This window comes from Hyla sarda, chromosome 13 (assembly GCF_029499605.1).
Source record: "Hyla sarda isolate aHylSar1 chromosome 13, aHylSar1.hap1, whole genome shotgun sequence".
Lineage (NCBI taxonomy): Eukaryota > Metazoa > Chordata > Amphibia > Anura > Hylidae > Hyla > Hyla sarda.
Window position 1 is genome coordinate 17,307,301 of NC_079201.1, and position 21,414 is coordinate 17,328,714.

Below are 21,414 nucleotides of genomic sequence, written 5' to 3' on the forward strand. Positions count from 1 at the left end.
ATCCCAAGTCCTGGTCTCCCCAAGCGGAAGACGCATTTAAACATCTCAAGTCTGCCTTTTCTTCTGCTCCCGTGCTCTCCAGACCTGACCCATCTAAACCCTTCCTATTGGAGGTAGATGCCTCCTCAGTGGGAGCTGGAGCTGTCCTTCTACAAAAAAATTCTTCCGGGCATGCTGTGACTTGTGTTTTTTTTTCTAGGACCTTCTCCCCGGCGGAGAGAAACTACTCCATCGGGGATCGAGAACTACTGGCCATTAAATTGGCGCTTGAGGAATGGAGGCACCTGCTGGAGGGATCAACATTTCCAGTTATCATATACACTGATCACAAGAATCTCTCCTATCTCCAGTCTGCCCAACGACTGAACCCTCGCCAGGCCAGGTGGTCGTTGTTCTTTGCCCGTTTTAACTTTGAAATTCATTTTCGCCCTGCTGACAAGAACATTAGGGCCGATGCCCTCTCTCGTTCTTCTGATGCCTCTGAAGTAGAGGTCTCTCCGCAACACATCATTCCTCCTGACTGTCTGATCTCCACTTCTCCAGCCTCCATCAGGCAAACTCCTCCAGGGAAGACCTTCGTTTCTCCACGCCAGCATCTCAGGATTCTCAAATGGGGACACTCCTCCCACCTCGCAGGCCATGCGGGCATCAAAAAATCCTTGCAACTCATATCTCGTTTTTATTGGTGGCCGACTCTGGAGACTGATGTTGTTGATTTTGTGCGGGCCTGTACTGTCTGTGCCCGGGATAAGACTCCTCGCCAGAAGCCTGCTGGCCTCCTTCATCCTCTGCCTGTCCCCGAACAGCCTTGGTCACAGATTGGTATGGACTTTATTACGGACTTGCCCTCATCCCGTGGCAACACAGTTGTTTGGGTGGTCGTTGATCGATTTTCCAAGATGGCACATTTTATTCCTCTTCCTGGTCTTCCTTCAGCGCCTCAGTTGGCAAAGCAATTTTTTGTACACATTTTTCGCCTTCACGGTTTGCCCACGCATATCGTCTCGGATAGAGGCGTCCAATTCGTGTCTAAATTCTGGAGGGCCCTCTGTAAACAGCTCAAGATCAAATTAAACTTCTCTTCTTCTTATCATCCCCAATCCAATGGGCAAGTAGAAAGAATTAATCAGGTCCTGGGTGACTATTTACGGCATTTTGTTTCCTCCCGCCAGGATGACTGGGCAGATCTTCTACCATGGGCCGAATTCTCATACAACTTCAGAGTCTCCGAATCTTCTGCTAAGTCCCCATTTTTCGTGGTGTATGGCCGTCACCCTCTTCCCCCCCTCCCTACTCCCCTGCCCTCTGGTTTGCCCGCTGTGGATGAAGTGACTCGTGATCTTTCCACCATATGGAAAGAGACCCAAAATTCTCTTCTATAGGCTTCATCCCGGATGAAAAGATTTGCCGATAAGAAAAGAAGAACTTCCCCCATTTTTGCTCCCGGAGACAAGGTATGGCTCTCCGCTAAATATGTCCGCTTTCGTGTCCCCAGTTACAAACTGGGACCACGCTATCTTGGCCCTTTCAAAGTCTTGTGCCAGATTAACCCTGTCTCTTACAAACTCCTTCTTCCTCCTTCTCTTCGTATTCCCAATGCCTTCCATGTCTCTCTTCTTAAACCACTCGTCATTAACCGCTTCTCTCCCAAACTTGTTTCCCCCACTCCTGTTTCCGGTTCTTCTGACGTCTTCTCCGTGAAGGAGAAAATTTTTTTTTTGGGTGGATTGGGAAGGCTGTGGCCCAGAAGAGAGATCCTGGGAACCTGAGGACAACATCCTAGACAAAAGTCTTATCCTCAGGTTCTCAGGCTCCAAGAAGAGGGGGAGACCCAAGGGGGGGGTACTGTTACGCCGAGCGCTCCGGGTCCCCGCTCCTCCCCGGAGCGCTCGCAGCATCCTCGCATTCGCAGCGCCCCGGTCAGACCTGCTGACCGGGTGCGCTGCAATATCTCTCTCAGCCGGGATGCCATTCGCGATGCGGGAGGCGCCCGCTCGCGATGCGCATCCCGGCTCCCGTACCTGACTCGTTCCCCGTCTGTCTTGTCCCGGCGCGCGCGGCCCCGCTCCTTAGGGCGCGCGCGCGCCGGGTCTCTGCAATTTAAAGGGCCACTGCGCCACTGATTGGCGCAGCAGGCTTAATCAGTGTGTTCACCTGTGCACTCCCTACTTATACCTCACTTCCCCTGCACTCCCTCGCCGGATCTTGTTGCCATTGTGCCAGTGAAAGCGTTTCCTTGTGTGTTCCTAGCCTGTGTTCCAGACCTCCTGCCGTTGCCCCTGACTACGATCCTTGCTGCCTGCCCTGAACTTCTGCTACGTCCGACCTTGCTCTTGTCTACTCCCTTGTACCGCGCCTATCTTCAGCAGTCAGAGAGGTTGAGCCGTTGCTGGTGGATACGACCTGGTTGCTACCGCCGCTGCAAGACCATCCCGCTTTGCGGCGGGCTCTGGTGAATACCAGTAGCAACTTAGAACCGGTCCACCAACACGGTCCACGCCAATTCCTCTCTGGCACAGAGGATCCACCTCCAGCCAGCCGAATCGTGACACACTCCTCTGTGCTCACTCCTGTCCTATCAGACTGCAGTATGAGAACAGAGAGGAGGGAGTTACAGAGCAGCCTGCAGTGATTGGATGAAGAGACTGAGCACAGCAGGGAGGAACTGCCTCAGACACGCCCCTGCCTGAGCAGTGGATGTCAAAATGAGTGAGCAGCAGATCAGAGGGATTTGTGAGCCAAATACAGAAGCTAGACACATAAAAAAAGACATTTAAAGCATCTGCATGACCTAGTGAGTAACATATATATGAGCATTATTTTTTTCTGTGATATGACAAGTACGCCTTTTGGTTAAGTAACTTAAATTCTTAAAGAAGTGTGGTGGCCCAGTACAGGAGATGTTACCCCGTACCCTTGCTGCCCTGCCAGGCAGCTTTCTTTAGTGTCCCCAGGGCCCCTTGCACCTGTTTCCCCCCTGTACATGTGTTCTGCAGTGTATTGTATTATCAAATGTGTTGTATCTTTAAGAGTTATGTCATGTGATTGTTATCCAGGATTTACCAGTGACCAGGTGATCCCAGGGGTGACCTATGTGCTCCCTGCTAGTCTCCCCATATAAGCCATGGGTGGAGCTAGCTCTCTCTCTTTCCTTACAAGTATTTGCTGAGGTCTAGTGCAGTCATGCCTTGTTTGTGTGTCCAGAGTGTTGGTGTCATGTCTGTATTGGCCTGTGTTCACACACAGCTATTGGTTTGGTTGTGTGAGAACAGTTTTATGTTTCCTGGTCAGGGAATTGTTAATAGCCTTTGGCTTGCTAGCCAATAGCTCCTTTGGTGTGTCTATTTAAAGTCAGTCCAGTCTTGCCTCTGGGCTGGTGTGACTTCATTATATCCTGACTTGCTAAGATGCTGGACATGCTGCATGAAGCTCTTGGTGAAACACTCTTTGTTTGAGCTTTTATCTACTATCCCTGTTTTAGCATGCACTTTGTATTTTCTGGTTTTAGCCAATGTTATGTGGCATGCTCTTAGTAGATTTTAAGCTGTGTTTGTTTAGTTGGTTTTAGGATTTGTATGTTCTTTTTGCTATGTGTCTGTTCACACTGTGTTTTCTCTTGTATCTGTTTATATGAAGTTCTGTGTTTTATATTTCTATTTTCCTACTGGGTCAGCTTCTAACCACACTGTGGAGTGTGCCGCTGTCCAGTAGTCTATTTGGATTTATTATTTATGGCTACTTTGTTAGTGGAGTGGAGTGTCCAGTTTGTGTGTCCAGTGTGAACAGTGTCCTATGTTGCATCCCTGTCACCGCTCCATGGGGACTCCTTGTCTACTGAAGGTATTTGTAGGGATTGCTATTCCTGTCAGTGTGAACAGTGTTCTATATTATATCCTGTGTATTTAGGCATCCCTGTTACCTGTCCATGGGGACTCAGAGGGTATTGTTATTCCTACGTCTACTGGAGGTGTTCTGAAGGGATTGCGATTATTCCTGTCTTGTGTTGAGTGTGAACAGTGTTCTATAATTATATCCTGTTGTATCCGTTTTTCTGAGTTTTAACTTGGCATCCCTGTTACCTGTCCATGGGGACTCTGTGTCTACTGGAGGTGTTTGGAGGGATTGCGATAATTCCTGTTTAGCCATACATCCCATTTACCTGTACGTGGGGACTCAGAGGGTATTATTATTCCTGTGTCTACTGATGGTTTTCTAGGGGATTAAGCTTATTCCTGTTTTGTTCTGGAGTATGTTCAGACTTCCGTTTTCCTGTCTGGTGTTTTGAACTCTATATTTTTTATTAGTTCTTTATTCAGATCTTTGGAGTTCTGTTCATGACCGCTTATCTATAGAGTCCTCTGTTCATGACCACTATGTCCTCTGTTCATGTCCGCTGATATAGTGTCCTCTGTACTACTCTCTGATCTGCGTCCTCTGAACTTTATTCTATAGAGTTCCATGTTCCTGTTATTTTGCTGCTTTTTGAGGGAGGGACCGGCGCCCAGTTGTCGATTCACCATTTAGGAGGGATGGGCAAGTAGGCAGGGAGACATGTTTTAGGGTCAGTTCAGGGCTCACTCTCCCTGTCCCCTGGTCGGTCCCTGACAGATGAATGCCTCAAAGTCAAGTCCTGCAGCCACCATCAATTCAAGTAAGCCAAAGTCAGAGCTTTATGAGACAAGTCAAGTCAGTCCCTGTCATCTGTCAAGTCAGCGTGGTCTGCATTCAATTGTCTAGTCCTACTACAAGTCCCTGCAAGCCCTTAAGGTCTCTGCATCATTGGTCACCTCCTTGGGCCCTGGCTGAACTGTGTAGACTTTACCAACTGTCTACCCTCAGTAAAGCTACCGTTGTCCGTAACTTGGCGTCGGAGTCTTTATTGTCTCCGTGCCTAACACAGGATCCAGCGGTATACCTTCGGGTGGTTTTAGGCTAAATCATGAATACAAGTGGTTAATGCCATCTGCCCCTAGGGTAACAACATCTGCCCTCATCACACCCCGCTACCACAGAAGTCTCTTTGCCAAAAACTTGGCAAGTGCTGAGGAATCCAGGATCGCTGTTGTGAGGGTGCACCAAGGCACAAAATTTAATAGTGCAAGGGCATAATTCCACACATAATGCTCACCATAGGATTGTCTTGTTAATTCATGAAGCATAAAACAAATCCCTGTCATATTTCCTATTTGAAATCAAATCAAAGGGTCTCAGATTCCAGACAAAATTTAGGCAGATTTTGAGGCAGAATCTATGTGAAAATCCATATGGAATCTGCCTCAAATTTCTCAGTGTGAACATACCCCTACTCTTCATTTAGTTTTATTAAAGGAGTACTCCGCCCCTAGACATCTTATCCCCTATCCAAAGGATAGGGGATAAGATGTCTGACCGTGGGGGTCCTGCTGCTGGGGACCTCCCTCGATCTCCCTGCTGCACCCGGCGTTTGTTTAGAGTGTCAGGTGCAGCACTGGAGGCTCGTGATTTCACAGCCGTGTCCCGCTTGTGATGTCACGGCAGTGCCCCCTCAATGCAAGTCAATAGGAGGGGGCGTGACGGCCGTCACACCCCCTTCCATTGACTTGCATTGAGGGGCATGGCCGTGACGTCCCAAACTGGGCGTGACCGTAATGTCATGAACCTCTACCATGCATTGCCAGTCATCCGGCACGGAGCAAAGTTTGCTCCCTGCACCGGGTGTCTGGGGTGCCACAGCCGAGATCCTTTGGATAGTGGATAAGATGTCTAGGGGCGGAGTACCCCTTTAAGGATTTTAATTTGCCACGAAACACTTTCAACACAACGGTCCAAAATGTGGGAGAGAAAAACTGTCCACGCTATTTGGCGCCAAATTTGCAAGCTAAGTACCTCATATTTTCATAGTTTCATATCTTCATTTATTGCATTACAGCTGTATAGCTTTTCATGTTCTATCTATATACTCATGTTTTATCTATATACTCATGTTTCATCTATATCTTTGTGCTAGCAGTGTGCTGCTGTATTCTCCTGTTGCGGAGAGAAAAACTGGAGAGATTTTGCCCCCAGCGACCAGCCCCCAACTTCTTCTATCGTGTAACCAAGTATTAACCCTTTACAACAATGAATCTCCTCATAACTGTATACATTTGCCTGTGTCATCCAACCACTGCTTTTCTATTACACAGCCGTAGCCTGAATGTATTAAGGCGGGTCACGTGTTTCACCAGAATCCCAGCTAAACAGGTATTCAGTGGGGAGGCTGGGTTTACACTTATAGATTTCTCAATCAGGAAAATGTCAATATCTGTAAGATCAGCCTCCTTGGTCATCTGTATAATCTTTCTAAACTAAAAACTTCCTATTTCCTATAATGGAGTTGTCTTTTTCAAATGCTGTTTACATGCTTCGCATGACAATTTTAAGTGAATGGAAAAACGGAACATTGGTGAGTAAACATCACTAAATATATAAATAAATACACCAAAGCTTTCTTTCTATGAGAAAACATTAATAGTAATTATTTTTTTATGAATAAAATTTGAAGCTACAGCATGGAGCAGTAAGTGGCATTAAAGGAAAACAGCCATCCGTTTAGCCACATTAAACCCAATACACTGGGTTATAGTGTGGGTGAACAGGAGACCAATGAGGGATTATTGGATTAAACATGTACCTGCACTCCGGTGATATGTCCCTCCGAAGATCTTCTTCCATCTTCAGTGAATTGCGCTCTGGAGGCGGGCCCGCCGGATCCATTTCAATTTGAATATTCATTGTCGCAGGTCACATGACTCGCGACAATGAATATTCATATTGAGGCGGCGGGCCCACCTCCAGCATGCAATTCACTGAAGATGGATGCTGATCATTGGAGGGACAGATCTCCGGAGTGCAGGTGCAAAAAACCCATTAATCCCTCATTGGTCTCCTGTTCACTCACACCATAACCCAGTGTATTGGGTTTAGTGTTGGTGATCAGATGACCGTATTCCTTTAAATTGGCTAAATAGCAAAATTATAGTTGGGTTTTACCGAAAAAATAAAATAAGTGGCCGCTTGTCCCTAACACTTTCCACATCTTAAAGGGAACCTGTCCTGTTAAAACACAGACCAGGTGCTCACACCTTGGTGCGAATGTGTGTGAGCACCCTGTGCCGAGCAGGTGGCAGAACCACAGGTTCTTCGGAAAGAGAAGAAAAGCCTTAGGCCCAATGGTACCGAGTGTGGATGGTGGAGACACCTTTGTACACAACAACATAAAGGAACTTGAGACTTTTACATATGAACTTGTCAAGAAATCCAGCCAAAAAATATAGGGGAAGATTTATCAAAACCTGTGCGGAGGAATAGTTGACCAGTTGACCAGTTGCCCATAGCAACCAATCAGATCGCTTCTTTCATTTTCAAAAGGGCCTCTCAAACATGAAAGAAGCGATCTGATTGGTTGCTATGGGTCTACTGTCTAGGGTGTATCGCGGCCTCCCGACTCTCCACTGATAGGTGATGTCAGTAAAGAGAAGGTTCGGACATGCTGGACCTGGGAAGGATTAGCCAGCACCAGAGAAGTCTGGTTGTAACTTACCCCGTCCCTTACTATAAAAGATACATGAATGTGTATGGGGAGGTCGGGTAACAATTACTGGTAATGTGTGCCCACCTTTAGCCTAAAACATAACTTTTCAGGCTGCCATGCAGGGAGCTGAGGGGTAAAAACATTTTTATTTTATTATTTTTACTTTTGCCCTAATTTTTTTTAATCAATTTTTTTTTTTACAAAGATCAGAAAACCCTTTAAAAAAATTAGCAGAAGAAATGCATGAAAAACTGAAAAATTAAGGGAAAAAATGTAGGGGGCCACCTTATATTACTATATCATGTATTACTTTGAATATCTTATTTTACACTTATGTATGATCTATCTATCTATCTATCTATCTATATATATATATATATATATATATATATGAATATATATCTATATATATATATATATATATATATATATGAATATATATCTATATATATATATATATATATATATATATATATATATATATATATATGTCCATATATAAGCTGCACATCCAAACAGTTGAAGTTTATGCAACGGGTCCTCTAATCCATAGATAGTATAACAGATACAGGTATATATGATAGTATAATATATTTTAGTATAATTTTATATATATATATATATATATATATATATATATATATATATATACCTCCAAAAAAGAGAAGCGGCATTTCAAGGGCAGAAAAAATGGTGTATTTATTCACCCATCAAGTCATTGCGACGTTTCAGCCTCACAATGAAGCCTTTCTCAAGCTTCATTGTGAGGCTGAAACGTCGCAATGATTTGATGGGTGAATAAATACACAATTTTTTTTGCCATTGGAGTGCCGCTTCTCTTTTTTGGAGGTGTTTAAAGAAAGGTTTGGAGTTTGAACCCGTGGAAGCTGAGCACCCTTCTTGGACTTTAAGTCCTTTTGTACAGTGCCGGTTCCCCCTACATTTTTATATATATATATATATATATATATATATATATATACTATAATAAAAAATAAATAAATATTTATTATTACTACTATATATATATATATATATATATATATATATATATATATATCATATATACCTGTATCTATTATATTATCTTATATAGTGCAAATCTATATATATATATACATACACAGTTTATGTATAGTAAATAAGATGCAGCACACCAACGAGATGCAATTCAGAAGAAATGTATTACATGATATATACAGAGACCACCAAAACGTAGTCTCTGTGTACATCATGGAATACATTTCTTCTGAAATCCTATTTACTATACATAAACTGTATATATATATATATATATATATATTTGCAGTATATAAGATAGTATAATAGATACAGGTATATATCATAGTATAATACAGTATATATATGTATATCATATGTACATGTATCTAATATATGGCAAATCTATACCTAGTAGCATACATTGTGAGACTCTTTATTTAAACAGAATTAGGGAACCATCACCAAGCTAGTAGTGACTCCAGTAAGTTCAGACAGAACAGTTTCAGCACCAAGGACAGCGCTGACCAAATGTCACTGGATTGCCTGTACACTGCTTAGGGCCAGAAATGTGTAATGCTCAAGAATGATGAAAGGACAGCGGAATGTTTTATGTTATGTTGTGGACACTTCCCTTAAGCAATTTATGGTAAATTTATGGCTTCCAGTAAATACAGAGAACAATATGTACAGCGCTGTATGTCTTAGTAAATCTTTATCTCTCACATCCAGAACTTTAGTTTACAAGTCTAAATATAAATTTAGAGTTGAATAAAACATGTTTTTTTTTCTTTCATTTTTCTTTATATTTCAATTATATGTAGTTCTAGTAAAGTTTGGAAGACATAAGAAAGTATATGAAGGATTTGCATAGGGGGACTTTATAAGGGGTTGTGCAACTGAGAAAAAAACATTTTTGTACACCGTATTATGGTCATTTTAGTTAATAGTGAAGGGTTTGGCATTCAGGATCTTTACCTCTTGGTCAGAATGTAGAATGGTTACAAATAATGCCTCACTCTGGAGCAGTGGTATAGAACCAGTGTGCCTCCAGCGGTTGCATATCTAAAACTCCCAGAATGGACATTGTTACCAACAATGCTCAGGTAGGCTGTCGTGTCTATACCAGGCTTAATTGGTACTAAAGGGCCCAAAGTGGGCCAAGAAAATGTCCCCCACATCATTTCACCACCACCAGCCTGACCCGCTGATACAAGGCAGGACGGATCCATGATTTCATGTTGTGACCCTGCCATTTGAATGTTGCCGCTGGATTAAACCTCATCAGACCAGTCAACGTTCTTCCAGTTCTTCCAGTCTTCCATTGTCCAGTTTTGGTGACCTGTGTATATTGTAGCCTCAGTTTCCTGTTCTTAGCTGATAGGAGTGACCCCCGGTGTGGTCTTCTGCTGCTGTAGCCCATCTGCTTCAATGGTGGATGTGTCGTGCAGTCAGATATATATATATATATATATATATATATATATATGTATACCTTGGTTGTAACGAGTGGTTATTTGAGTTACTGTTGCCTTTTAGTCTTCTCGAACCAGTTTGCCCATTCTCCTCTGACATCAACAAGGCATTTCCGTCCACACATCTGCCGCTCACTGGACATTTTCTCTTTTTCAGACCATTCTCTGTAAACCCTAGAGATGGTTGTGGGTGACAACCCTAGTAGATCAGCAGTTTGTGAAATCCTCAGACCAGACCATCTGGCCCCAACAACCATGCCACATTCAATGTCATTTAAATCCCATTTTTCTGGTGCTTAGTTTGAACTTCAGAAAGTTGTCTTGACCGTGTCTACATGCCTAATGAGTTGCTGCCATGTCTTTTTATGTTAATAAGTGTATAGTAGTATGTAAAACCTAGACTGTACTAAAACATGAATAGATTCGGTACTTACAGGCAGTGTACTACTGTCCTGCCTTCCCTGCCATCATACTGTTCTTGCCACTTCTCCAACCTCTGCACGACCTTCAGTATTGATCGCTTTGACGGAGGAGTATCACGGTACGCCGGCCACCCAATATACTGGAGGTGTTGTACAATGCGATACCCGTCTTGAGGCTGGAATGCAAACGAAAAATAAATCTATCTTCTGTTCATGATTGGAATGGTTGCAAGTCTCAGGCTGGGTTCACACCACGTTTTTGCAAGACAGTTCCCGTATCAGGTTTTTGATTAAAGAACAACTGGGTTGCTTGAAACCAGACTATACTGTATCAAAACGTGTGTACAAAGTCTAAAGGGGTACTCCGGTGGAAAACTTTTTTTTTTTAAATCAACTGGTGCCATAAAGTTAAACAGATTTGTAACTTACTTCTATTAAAAAATCTTAAACCTTCGAGTACTTATTAGCTGCTGAATACTACAGAGGAGATTCTTTTCTTTTTGGAACACAGAGCTCTCTGCTGACATCACGCGCACAGTGCTCTCTGCTGACATCTCTGTTCATTTTAGGAACTGTCCAGAGCAGCATATGTTTGCTATGGGGATTTTCTCCTACTCTGTACAGTTCTTAAAATAGACAGAGATGTCAGCAGAGAACACTGTGCTCGTGATGTCAGAAGAGAGCTCTGTGTTCCAAAAAGAAAATAATTTCTTCTGTAGTATTCACCAGCCAATAAGTACTGGGAGGATTAAGATTTTTTAATAGAAGTAATTTACAAATCTGTTTAACTTTCTGGCACCTGTTGATTTAAAAAATAAGTTTTCCACCGGAGTACCCCTTTAATCCGCATACTGTTGAAAACCGTATACAGTTTGAAAAATGATGTCCGGTTGCATGGGTTTTTTAAGAAAAAAAGGTATATGTTTTTAACTTTTCACTCCATTATGAATAAAGTTTCACTTGTTTGATTGAAATTCCAAGAAAAAAAACTGTGCAAAGTCAAAAACCGATCCACGCCTGAAACGCGTCATGTTTTTCCTGTCCTATGTTTCAGATTTTATTCAATAAAGGGATGTTCTGCATATTCCACGCTGGCAATTTCTTCTCCTCAAAGTCAAAAACCACATGGTGAAAACCGGATGGAACAGTACGCGCATAAGGTTCTGTAGGTTTTCCATTGACTCCCATGTTAAAAAAAAAACTTTTCAATAAGGTTTTTAACCCGGACCAAAAACTGTGATAGGCTACAGTTTTGGGTACGGGAAAAAAACTGACAAAACTGTACATGATGCAAAACGGACACAACAGGATGCATCGTTTGGCATACGGTTTTCAATGGGGAGTCAGTGCATACGGTTTTCAATACGGTTCCGTACGGTTTTCAAATTGAAAATGTATACTGGAACTGTATTACAAAAAACGTGGTATGAACCCAGCCTTATCAGGTCTCATTGTCTTACCCGCGCCATATTACAGATCCGGAATATCCGGCTTATGGTGTCCTCATCAATATCCGCTGATACAAACTCCACTTGCACTGGTCCATAGCAACAGGATGTCTTCTCGGGCCAGTACTGGAGACACAGCTAGAAGAAAGAACTGACACTTAGACAATGATCATGCCAATGCAAAGCAACGTAAGAGCGTGTAGAGTTCTACAGGAGCATGCTGGGAGAAACAAAAACACTGATAGAATAACAAAGGAATAGAAAAATAATAAGATTCAGGGATATAATCAGCAATCATAGAAACAGAACAACACGCCGAGTCGCATAATCACATAGAGGGAAATAACAGTGTGATGAAATGACATGTGTGCATGTGGGATGGACAGCTGTACATTGAGAAGGGAACTACAGTGCCTGCAGGTACAAAAGTAGAAAAGCTAGACTTCCGATAAAAAAAAATAAATAAAACTAATTCAAACTAAAATGGAATATATTTTGGAAGAAAAAGAGGCTGCCAATCTCCAATTGTTATTTAAATTTCCATTTAGCTTTGTGTTCCCGGTGTTGATGAAGTCTCAGCAGAGAGTCGTGGAGTTTTATTGGAATGAAAAAGCTTTGTCATAATAAAATAATAAAAGAAGGGGGTACATAGGGCACAATGATGCTTGTGGCAGCTCTTCTGTAAACCACTATGTGCCAGCCATTATTAAAGGGGTACAGCTTATCCCCTGTCCAAAGGATAGGGGATAAGATGCCTGATTGTGGGGTTCCAGTAGCTGGGACCCCCACAATATCTGTGCAGCACCCAGCGTTTGTTTAGAATGATGGGTGCCGGCGGCGGGGGTCATGATGTAATGACCACGCCCCTCATGACGTCACACCACGCCCCTAAATGCAAGTCTATGGGATGGGGCGTGGCCATATCTTCAAAGTTTTCCTTATTGCCCTTGGAAACACACAGAGGATGTGTAATGATTAGTCCTAGTCTGGTCCGAGGAGTTAAACCTTTCTAGTTTCTGGCTTAGCTTGTAGTTGCTGTGGCAACACCCTAGCCTATCCCATCTGTTATTTCTTTGTCCATTCAGATACCATCTTTCATCCAAACCCTGTTAGGCCTGGGTATTTAAAGGGGTATACCGCTGCTCAGCGTTTGGAACAAACTGTTCAGAATGCTGGAGTCGGTGCCGGGAGCTTGTGACGTCATAGCCTCACCCCCTCATGACGTCACACCCCGACCCCTCAATGCAAGTCTATGGGAGGAGGCGTGACGGCTGTCATGCCCCCTCCCATAGACTTGCATTGAGGGGGCAGAGCATGATGTCATGAGGGGTGGGGCTATGACATCACAAGCTCCCGGCACCGGCTTCAGCGTTCGGAACAGTTTGTTCCAAACGCTGAGCAGCGGCTTGGTTCATTTACTGGTTGTCTATGAAAGTACTTTGTTTCTGCAGCTAGTGTTCTGTATTGTATTTTAATATCTGGTATTCTGACTTTGGCTGTGTGTGTCCCCTGGATTTAACCCCTTGCTTTCTGATTCGGCATCTCTCTGGTTCTCTCGGTTATGACTTCGGCTTGTTGACTCTCTGTTAGTTTGTTTGTCTCCCTCTGTATTGTAAGCGTGCATCTACCTTTTGTATTCCTGACAAATTCCCTGACCTGGGACTGAGTATTTTTGTAGTTTGTTATTTTGACTTGAAGTCCCAGCGCGTAGATAGGCAGAGACCGTCTACATGGTTGTGGATCCGTCAGTTAGGGTAAATACGCAATTGGAAAGGACAGGGGTTGTGAGTGAGTTTAGGGCCTCACTAACTCCCTGTCCAGACGTGACAGGTTAAGCTTCATTTTCATGCCAACCATTTTTCATTTTCATGTGTCCTTACAACCTACATCTAACTGTATAGCTTTTATCCTGGCTCCCACAATGCCCTGCTCTTTGGTAACAGGAAACCAGTAGAATTCTAATATTATCTTTAAATAGAAGAAACAACACAATTTGATTAAAAATAAGGCCAAATTAAAGCAAACCTGACTTAATAGGGCGATGCCCACCATAAATGAATTGTGGGAGTCCCACTCTAGCAAGCCTCTACTGGTAGGGGGTTAGTAGCATGGAAGTACCTGACACAACAATATCTCTTTTTGTTCAGCCATGGTTGGTACACTCAATTAAATAGGGCAGAAATTATAAACCAGACACGGCGGCAAGGATACGTAGTCATTGTCTAGCAAGCGCCACTACTTATTATAGGGGTCCTATGGGCATTTTCCACACCAATCACACATTGACCACCTCCCCAAGGATAGGACATCAATGTCAAATTGTAGAAAACCCTTCATGTTGCGGATGAGCCAATGGCTCCCTGCTCCGGCCGGGTAGCTCTGTGTGTCCGCTCTTAGCGTCAGAATCTGCCGCTACGAGGGGACACACAGAGCTTCCCAGTGTCACGTATGGACAGGGAAGTAATGAGCCCATGATCTCACCCATGTCAGGAATACAAAAGGTGAACACACACTAGCAATACAGCGGGAGACAAACAAACCAACAGATAAGCCAACAAGCCAAAATCAGAACCGAGAGAAGCAGAGAGATGCCAAATACAAAATCAAGGGGTAAAGCCAGGAAACACAGCCAAAGTCAGAATACCAGGAAGTACAATGCAATACAATAAAGAATGCTAGCTCCAGAAATACTGTTTTGACAGGCAAGGGGTTCATATAGGCAGGTGCGGTCACACAAGATATCTGAATGTCTAAAGAGACAGACCCACGGATAGGTCAAGGCGTTGCCACAGCAACTATAGACAAAGCCAGAAACTTGAAAAGTTTAATCCCTGGGACCCGACTGGGACGAGTCATTACACCCAGCCGCAGCAGGGAGCTCACTCTTCTGACTGATGTCGGCACATCCACAGCTTGAAATACGCTACGTCTGCCCAGTGTGTGACCCTACCCTTAACCCCTTCATGACCCAGCCCATTTTCACCTTCATGACCTGGGCATTTTTTGAAAATCTGACCACTGTCACTTTAAACATTAATAACTTTGGAATGCTTTTACTTATCATTCTGATTCCGAGATTGTTTTTTCGTGACATATTCTACTTTATTTTATCGGTAAAATTTCACTGATATTTGTATCCTTTCTTGGTAAAAAATCTAAAAATTTCATGAAAATTTTGAAAATTTTGCATTTTTCTAACTTTGAAAGTCTCTGCTTGAAAGGAAAATGGATATTCCAAATAAATTACATATTGATTCACATATACAATATGTCTACTTTGTGTTTGCATTAAAAAATTGAAAAGTTTTTACTTTTGGAGGGCACCAGAGGGCTTCAAAGTTCCGCAGCAATTTTCCAATTTTTCTCAAGATTTTCAAAATCTTAATTTTTCAGGGCCCAGTTCAGGTTGGAAGTGGATTTTAAGGATCTTCATATTAGAAATACCCCATAAATGACCCCATTATAAAAAATGCACCCCCCAAAGTATTCAAAATGACATTCAGTAAGTGTTTTAACCCTTTAGGTGTTTTACAGGAATAGCAGCAAAGTGAAGGAGAAAATTCTAAATCTTCATTTTTTACACTCGCATTTTCTTGTAGACCCAATTTTTTAATTTTTACAAGGGGTAAAAGGAGAGAAATCACCCTAAAATTTGTAACCCAATTTCTCTCGAGTAAGGAAATACCTCATATGCATATGTAAAATGTTCGGCGGGCGCAGTAGAGGGCTCAGAAGGGAAGGAGCGACAATGGGATTTTGGAGAGTGAGTTTTTCTGAAAGGGTTTTTGGGGGGCATGTCACATTTAGGAAGCCCCTATGGTGCCAGAACAGGGGACCCCCCCACATGTGACCCCATTTTGGAAACTATACCCCTCATGGAATGTAATAAGGGGTGCAGTGAGCATTTACACCCTGGCGTTTGACAGATATTTGAAACGGTGGACTGTGCAAATCAAAAATTTTATTTTTCATTTTCACAGACCACTGTTCCAAAAATCTGTCATACACCAGTGGGGTGTAAATGCTCACTGCACCCCTTATTACAGTCCATGAGGGGTGTAGTTTCCAAAATGGGGTCACATATGGATATTTATTGTTTTGCGTTTGTCAGAACTGCTGTAACCATCAGCCACCCCTGTGCAAATCGCCTCAAATGTACATGGTGCACTCTTCCTTCTGGGCCTTGTTGTGCGCCCCCAGAGCACTTTGCATCCACATATGGGGTATCTCCGTAGTCAGGAGAAATTGCGTTACAAATTTAGAGGGTCTTTTTTCCCTTTTACCTCTTGTGAAAATGAAAAGTATAGGGCAACACCAGCATGTCAGTGTAAAAAATTTATTTTTTTACACTAACATGCTGGTGTAGACCCCAACTTCACCTTTTCATAAGGGGTTAAAGAAGAAAAAGCCCCCCAAAATTTGTAAGGCAATTTCTCCTGAGTACAGCGATACCCCATATGTGTCCCAAAACTGTTGCCCTGAAATACGACAGGGCTCCAAAGTGAGAGAGCGCCATGCGCATTTGAGGCCTGAATTAGGGATTTGCATAGGGGTGGACATAGGGGTATTCTACGCCAGTGATTCCCAAACAGGGTGCCTCCAGCTGTTGCAAAACTCCCAGCATGCCTGGACAGTCAATGGCTGTCCGGCAATACTGGGAGTTATTATTTTGCAACAGCTGGAGGCTCCGTTTTGGAAACAGTAGCGTACCAGACGTTTTTCATTTTTTGGGGGGAGGGGGGCTGTGTAGGGGTATGTGTATATGTAGTGTTTTTTACTTTTTATTTTAGGTTAGTGTTAGTGTAGTGTTTTTAGGGTACAGTCACATGGGCAGAGGTTCACAGCAAGTTTGCCGCTGGAAGTTTGAGCTGCAGCGCAAAATTTGCGCCATCTCAAACTTGCAGCACTCACTGTAAACCTCCGCCCATGTGAGTGTACCCTGTACATTCACATTGGGGGGAGGGGGCAAACATCCAGCTGTTGCAAACTCCGAGCATGCCCTTTGGCTGTCCGTGCATGCTGGGAGTTGTAGTTTTGCAACAGCTGGAGGAACACTGGTTTGGAAACACTAAGTTAAGTAATAAACTTTCAAGTGTTTTGCAACCAAACTTAGTGTTTCCAAACCAGTGTGCCTCCAGCTGTTGCAAAACTACAACTCCCAGCATGCATGGTCTGTCAGTGCATGCTGGGAGTTATAGTTTTGCAACAATTGCAACAGCTGGAGGCACTGAGGTAGGAAACGGACAATGTTTCCCAACTAGTGTGCCTCCAGATGTTGCAAAACTACAACTCCCAGCATGCCCAGACTGCCAAGGCATGCTGGAAGTTGTAGTTCGGCAATATCTGAAGGATCAGATGTTGCCGAACTACAACTTCCAGCATGCTTGGGCAGTCTGGGCATGCTGGGAGTTGTAGTTTTGCAACATCTGGAGGTCCACAGTTTGGAGACCACTGTATAATGGTCTCCAATCTGTGCTCTTCCAGATGTTAGAGAACTACAACTCCCAGCATGCCTGGACAGACTGAGCATGCTGAGATTTGTAGTTTTGCAACATCTGGAAGAGCACAGATTGGAGACCATTATACAGTGGTCTCCAAACTGTGGACCTCCAGATGTTGCAAAACTACAACTCCCAGCATGCCCAGACAGCCAAAGGCTGTCTGGGCATGCTGGGAGTTGCAGTTTTGAAACTCTCAGAGGCAGCAGTGAGATCGCTTTACGGCGATCTCACTGCTGCCAATGAAGATGCTGCACTGCTGCCGGAAACTCACCTCCGGGACGCAGCGCAGCCGGGACCGCACGGAGGACGTTGGGACCGCACGGAGGACGCCGGGACCGCTCGGGACACCGCTCCGACGGGTAAGTGACGCCGGGGGACGGGACAGGGACACTTAGCAGAGCGGTGTGTGTCTCGATCCCCGTGATCGGGACTCACACACCGCGCTGCTAAGTATTCTGATAGCGAAACGCTGCTATCAGCTAGTCCGATTTGACCAGCTGATACCAGCGATCGCTGGGGGGGGTGGGGGACGAAACCCCCCGTGGTCGCACGGTAAGATGGCTGGCTATCAGTGATAGCCACCATCTTTCCGTGCGCTGCGGGATGCCGCGAGTAGCGGCAGTAATGTCCATGACGTACCTGTATGTCATGGGTCGGGAACACCTTGCCACTCATGACGTACAGGTATGTCATAGGTCGGGAAGGGGTTAAAGGGGTATTTCAGGCCAAAACTTTTTTTTATATAAATCAACTGGCTCCGGAAAGTTAAACAGATTTGTAAATTACTTCTATAAAAAAATCTTAATCCTTCCAATAGTTATTAGCTTCTGAAGTTGAGTTGTTGTTTTCTGTCTAACTGCTCTCTGATGACTCACGTCTCGGGAGCTGTCCAGCTCCTATGGGGATATTCTCCCATCATGCACAGCTCCAGGGACGTGACATCATCATTGAACAGTTAGACAGAAAACTTCAGAAGCTAATAACTATTGGAAGGATTAAGATTTTTTTAATAGAAGTAATTTACAAATCTGTTTAACTTTCCTGAGCCAGTTGATATATATAAAAAAAGGGTTTTGCCTGGAATACCCCTTTAAAGTAGATTTTTTTAGTGCAAAAGTGTAAATTGTCATTAAAAATAGACTTTTTTCCTTTTACTTGGACGAGTCACTGTCAAATATCTATTGGACAATTAATCTGTGTGTTCATATTTTCGTATTCACCCAGAAATATCCAATTATATGTCAGGTTTTATTTGGTAAAGAAGAGTTTATTTCTGCATTAGATTAGTTCAGAAATAGAAAAGCTGTCAGGTCAAATAAAACAGGCTTGGATCTGGTTGGGAGGCGCGAAAAACGGCTGCTCCTGTACCCCAACCGGTTCTGGACAGAACCCAATTCATTTCAATGAGCCGACTGGAGTCAAACACTGACTCCGGTCAGCTCATTTTTGCCCCATATACGGTTTTCCCATACGGTATACCGCGGTTTTAAGTCCGGTTAGAGAACTGTATATGGGGCAAAAATGAGCCGACCGGATTGAAATGTATCGGGTTCTGTCCGGAGCCGGCTGGGGTACAGGAGTGGACGGTTTTCGCTCCTCCCAACCGGATCCGGCCCCCCGTACACTACAAACGTAGTGTGAACCGAGCCTAATACAGATCCAAGCCTGTTTTATTTGACCTGACAGCTTTTCTATTTCTGAACTAATCTAATGCAGAAATAAACTCTTCTTTACCAAATAAAACCTGACGTATAATTGGATATTTCTGGGTGAATACGAAAATATGAACACACAGATTAATTGTCCAACAGATATTTGACAGTAACTCATCCAATTAAAAGGAAAAAAAGTCTACTACTAATGTAGTGTGAACCGGCCCTTAGATAAGTAGACGGTGACTTGTTGGTTGACTGAAGTGTAGTCAATAATGTTTTAGGATACAGAATCTATATCTGTGGTGAGGGTGTGATAAGGGCAGAGGGAGTTACCCTAGAGACAGATGGCATTAAACCCTTGTGTTCGTGACGCCAAGGCTTGGTTTAACCGCTTCACCACCTGAAGGTAGGCTGCTGGATCCTGGGCTAGGCATGGGGGCAAATAATGACTCCGTTGCCAAGTTACGGAAAAACGGCAGCTTTACTGAGTCAGACAGGTGTAACAGTCTATACAGCTTGGCTAGGCCCAAAGAGGTGTCCAGTGACTTCAGAGACCACAGGGCTTGCTGGGACTTATGGTGGACGTGGACTGACTTGATTGAGCCTGACTATACCCCGTTTGTAGCTTACCAGGTTTTGACTTGGACCTGGGGGGTAGTGGACTTGTGAATCCGTGGTAGACGTTAGGTCTCCTCTGGACTCCAGACACACTCTTACAGGGCTTGACCTTACTGCAACTCAGCTAAGCAGGGAGAGAGAGAGCAGAGGCTCCACACAGGCTTATATGGGGGAGACTCTGAGGGGTCCTATAGGTCACCTTGTAGGTCACATGTCACTGGTACCTTCCTGGGTTACATTCACATGACAACAGGTCTTAAAGGCATAAAACATTTTATATACAATGCTCTATACAACACAGTCACTTAGGAAAATACATTGGGTACAGGTGCAGGGGGGCCCAGGGGTCACTGTATGGAGGCTGCCTGACAGGGCAGCAAGGGTACAGGGGTACAACTCCTGTACTGGGCCACCACACATTTAAAGGCAAACTGTCAGCCAGTTAACCCACACTAAACCTAATACACTGGGTTATAGTGTGGGTGAACAAGAGTCCATACACGGGTCACTTACTTTTTTGTTTTTGTTTTGCTGCTGGTGAGTTTTCGTCCTCTAAAGTTTCATAATTCACCTCCTCAGTTGTGCTCTGCAAGCGTGTCCCCCGCTGGCAGTCATGCTTTTGGTTCCGGAGGAAGGGGCCTAAGCCCAGGTCCCTTATTCGCATATTCATTTTCTTCAACTCCCCATCCTAGTAACATGGAGTCACACGCCGCCTGAGCGCAGCCATCTGTATACAGAGCGCATGCGCTGAAGTTTTTACCCAGCTCTCATGTCTTGATGACGTGAGAGCTGTGCGTCGGGAGAGCCGTGTGCACTCGCTACACCAGGAAGTTGGGTGTAGCGAGGAACCGGCACATGCGCAGTTACGGCAGAGCGGCTCTCCTGACGCACAGCTCTCATGTCATCAAGACATGAGAGAGCTGGGTAAAAACTTCCGCACATGCGCTCTGTATACAGAGCGCCGCTCTCAGGGGGCGTGTGACTCCACGTCATCAGGACGTGGAGTTGAAGAAAATAATATGCAAATAAGGGGGCGGGCTTAGGCCCTTCCCTCCAGAACCCAAACCATGACTGCCGGCGGGGGACACGCCTGCAGAGCACAACTGAGGAGGTGAATTATGGAACTTCAGAGGACAAAAACTCGGCGGCAACAAAACCAAAAAATGTATGTGACCTGTGTATGGACTCCTGTTTACCCCCACTATAACCCAGTGTATTGGGTTTAGTGCGGGTGAACTGGCTGACAGTTTTCCTTTAATACAAGATTCGGTGTATACTCCATTGATGGTCCTCTCTGTATTTTGACTACTTATAATGCATTAGGAAAGTCTTTAGACCCTTTCACTTTTTTGTCATTTTGTAATGTTTCTTGTCGTAAAATAAAATTTAGAAATTTTCCCTATCATTTTGCACCCAATACCCCATAATGAGAATGTGAAAACTGAATTTTAGATTTTTTTTTTTGAAAATGTAGTAATACATTTTGCATTGTGTTCAGACCCTTTGCTCTGACACTTAAAATTTATCTCTGGGGGCCTCCCATTTCTCTTGATCATCTTTAATATGTTTCTATACTTTGATCCCAGAAGGTCATCACTGCAACCTCCACCAATCTGGGCTTTATGGCAGAATGAGTCAGTAAAAGCTGCCCTGAGTTTGCAAAAAAAAAAGCCCCTAAAGGACTCTCAAGCTGCTAGAAACAAAATTTCCTGTACTAAAAAATATTGAACTTTTTGGCCTCAAT

At 43.9% G+C, this 21,414-nt stretch overlaps 1 protein-coding gene across 12 annotated transcripts in view; it reads right to left on the reverse strand.

The window, feature by feature from the left end:
- PTPRT (protein tyrosine phosphatase receptor type T) overlaps positions 1-21,414 on the reverse strand; it is a 433,706-nt gene that overhangs the window by 9,339 nt on the left and 402,953 nt on the right. For all 12 annotated transcript variants that reach the window (XM_056549647.1, XM_056549653.1, XM_056549644.1 and 9 more), the window contains 2 exons: positions 11,909-12,034; positions 10,461-10,624 (listed from right to left, as the gene is read on the reverse strand). In XM_056549647.1, coding sequence (XP_056405622.1) covers positions 10,461-10,624; positions 11,909-12,034 — 290 coding nt within the window. The remainder of the gene's footprint in view (positions 1-10,460; positions 10,625-11,908; positions 12,035-21,414) is intronic.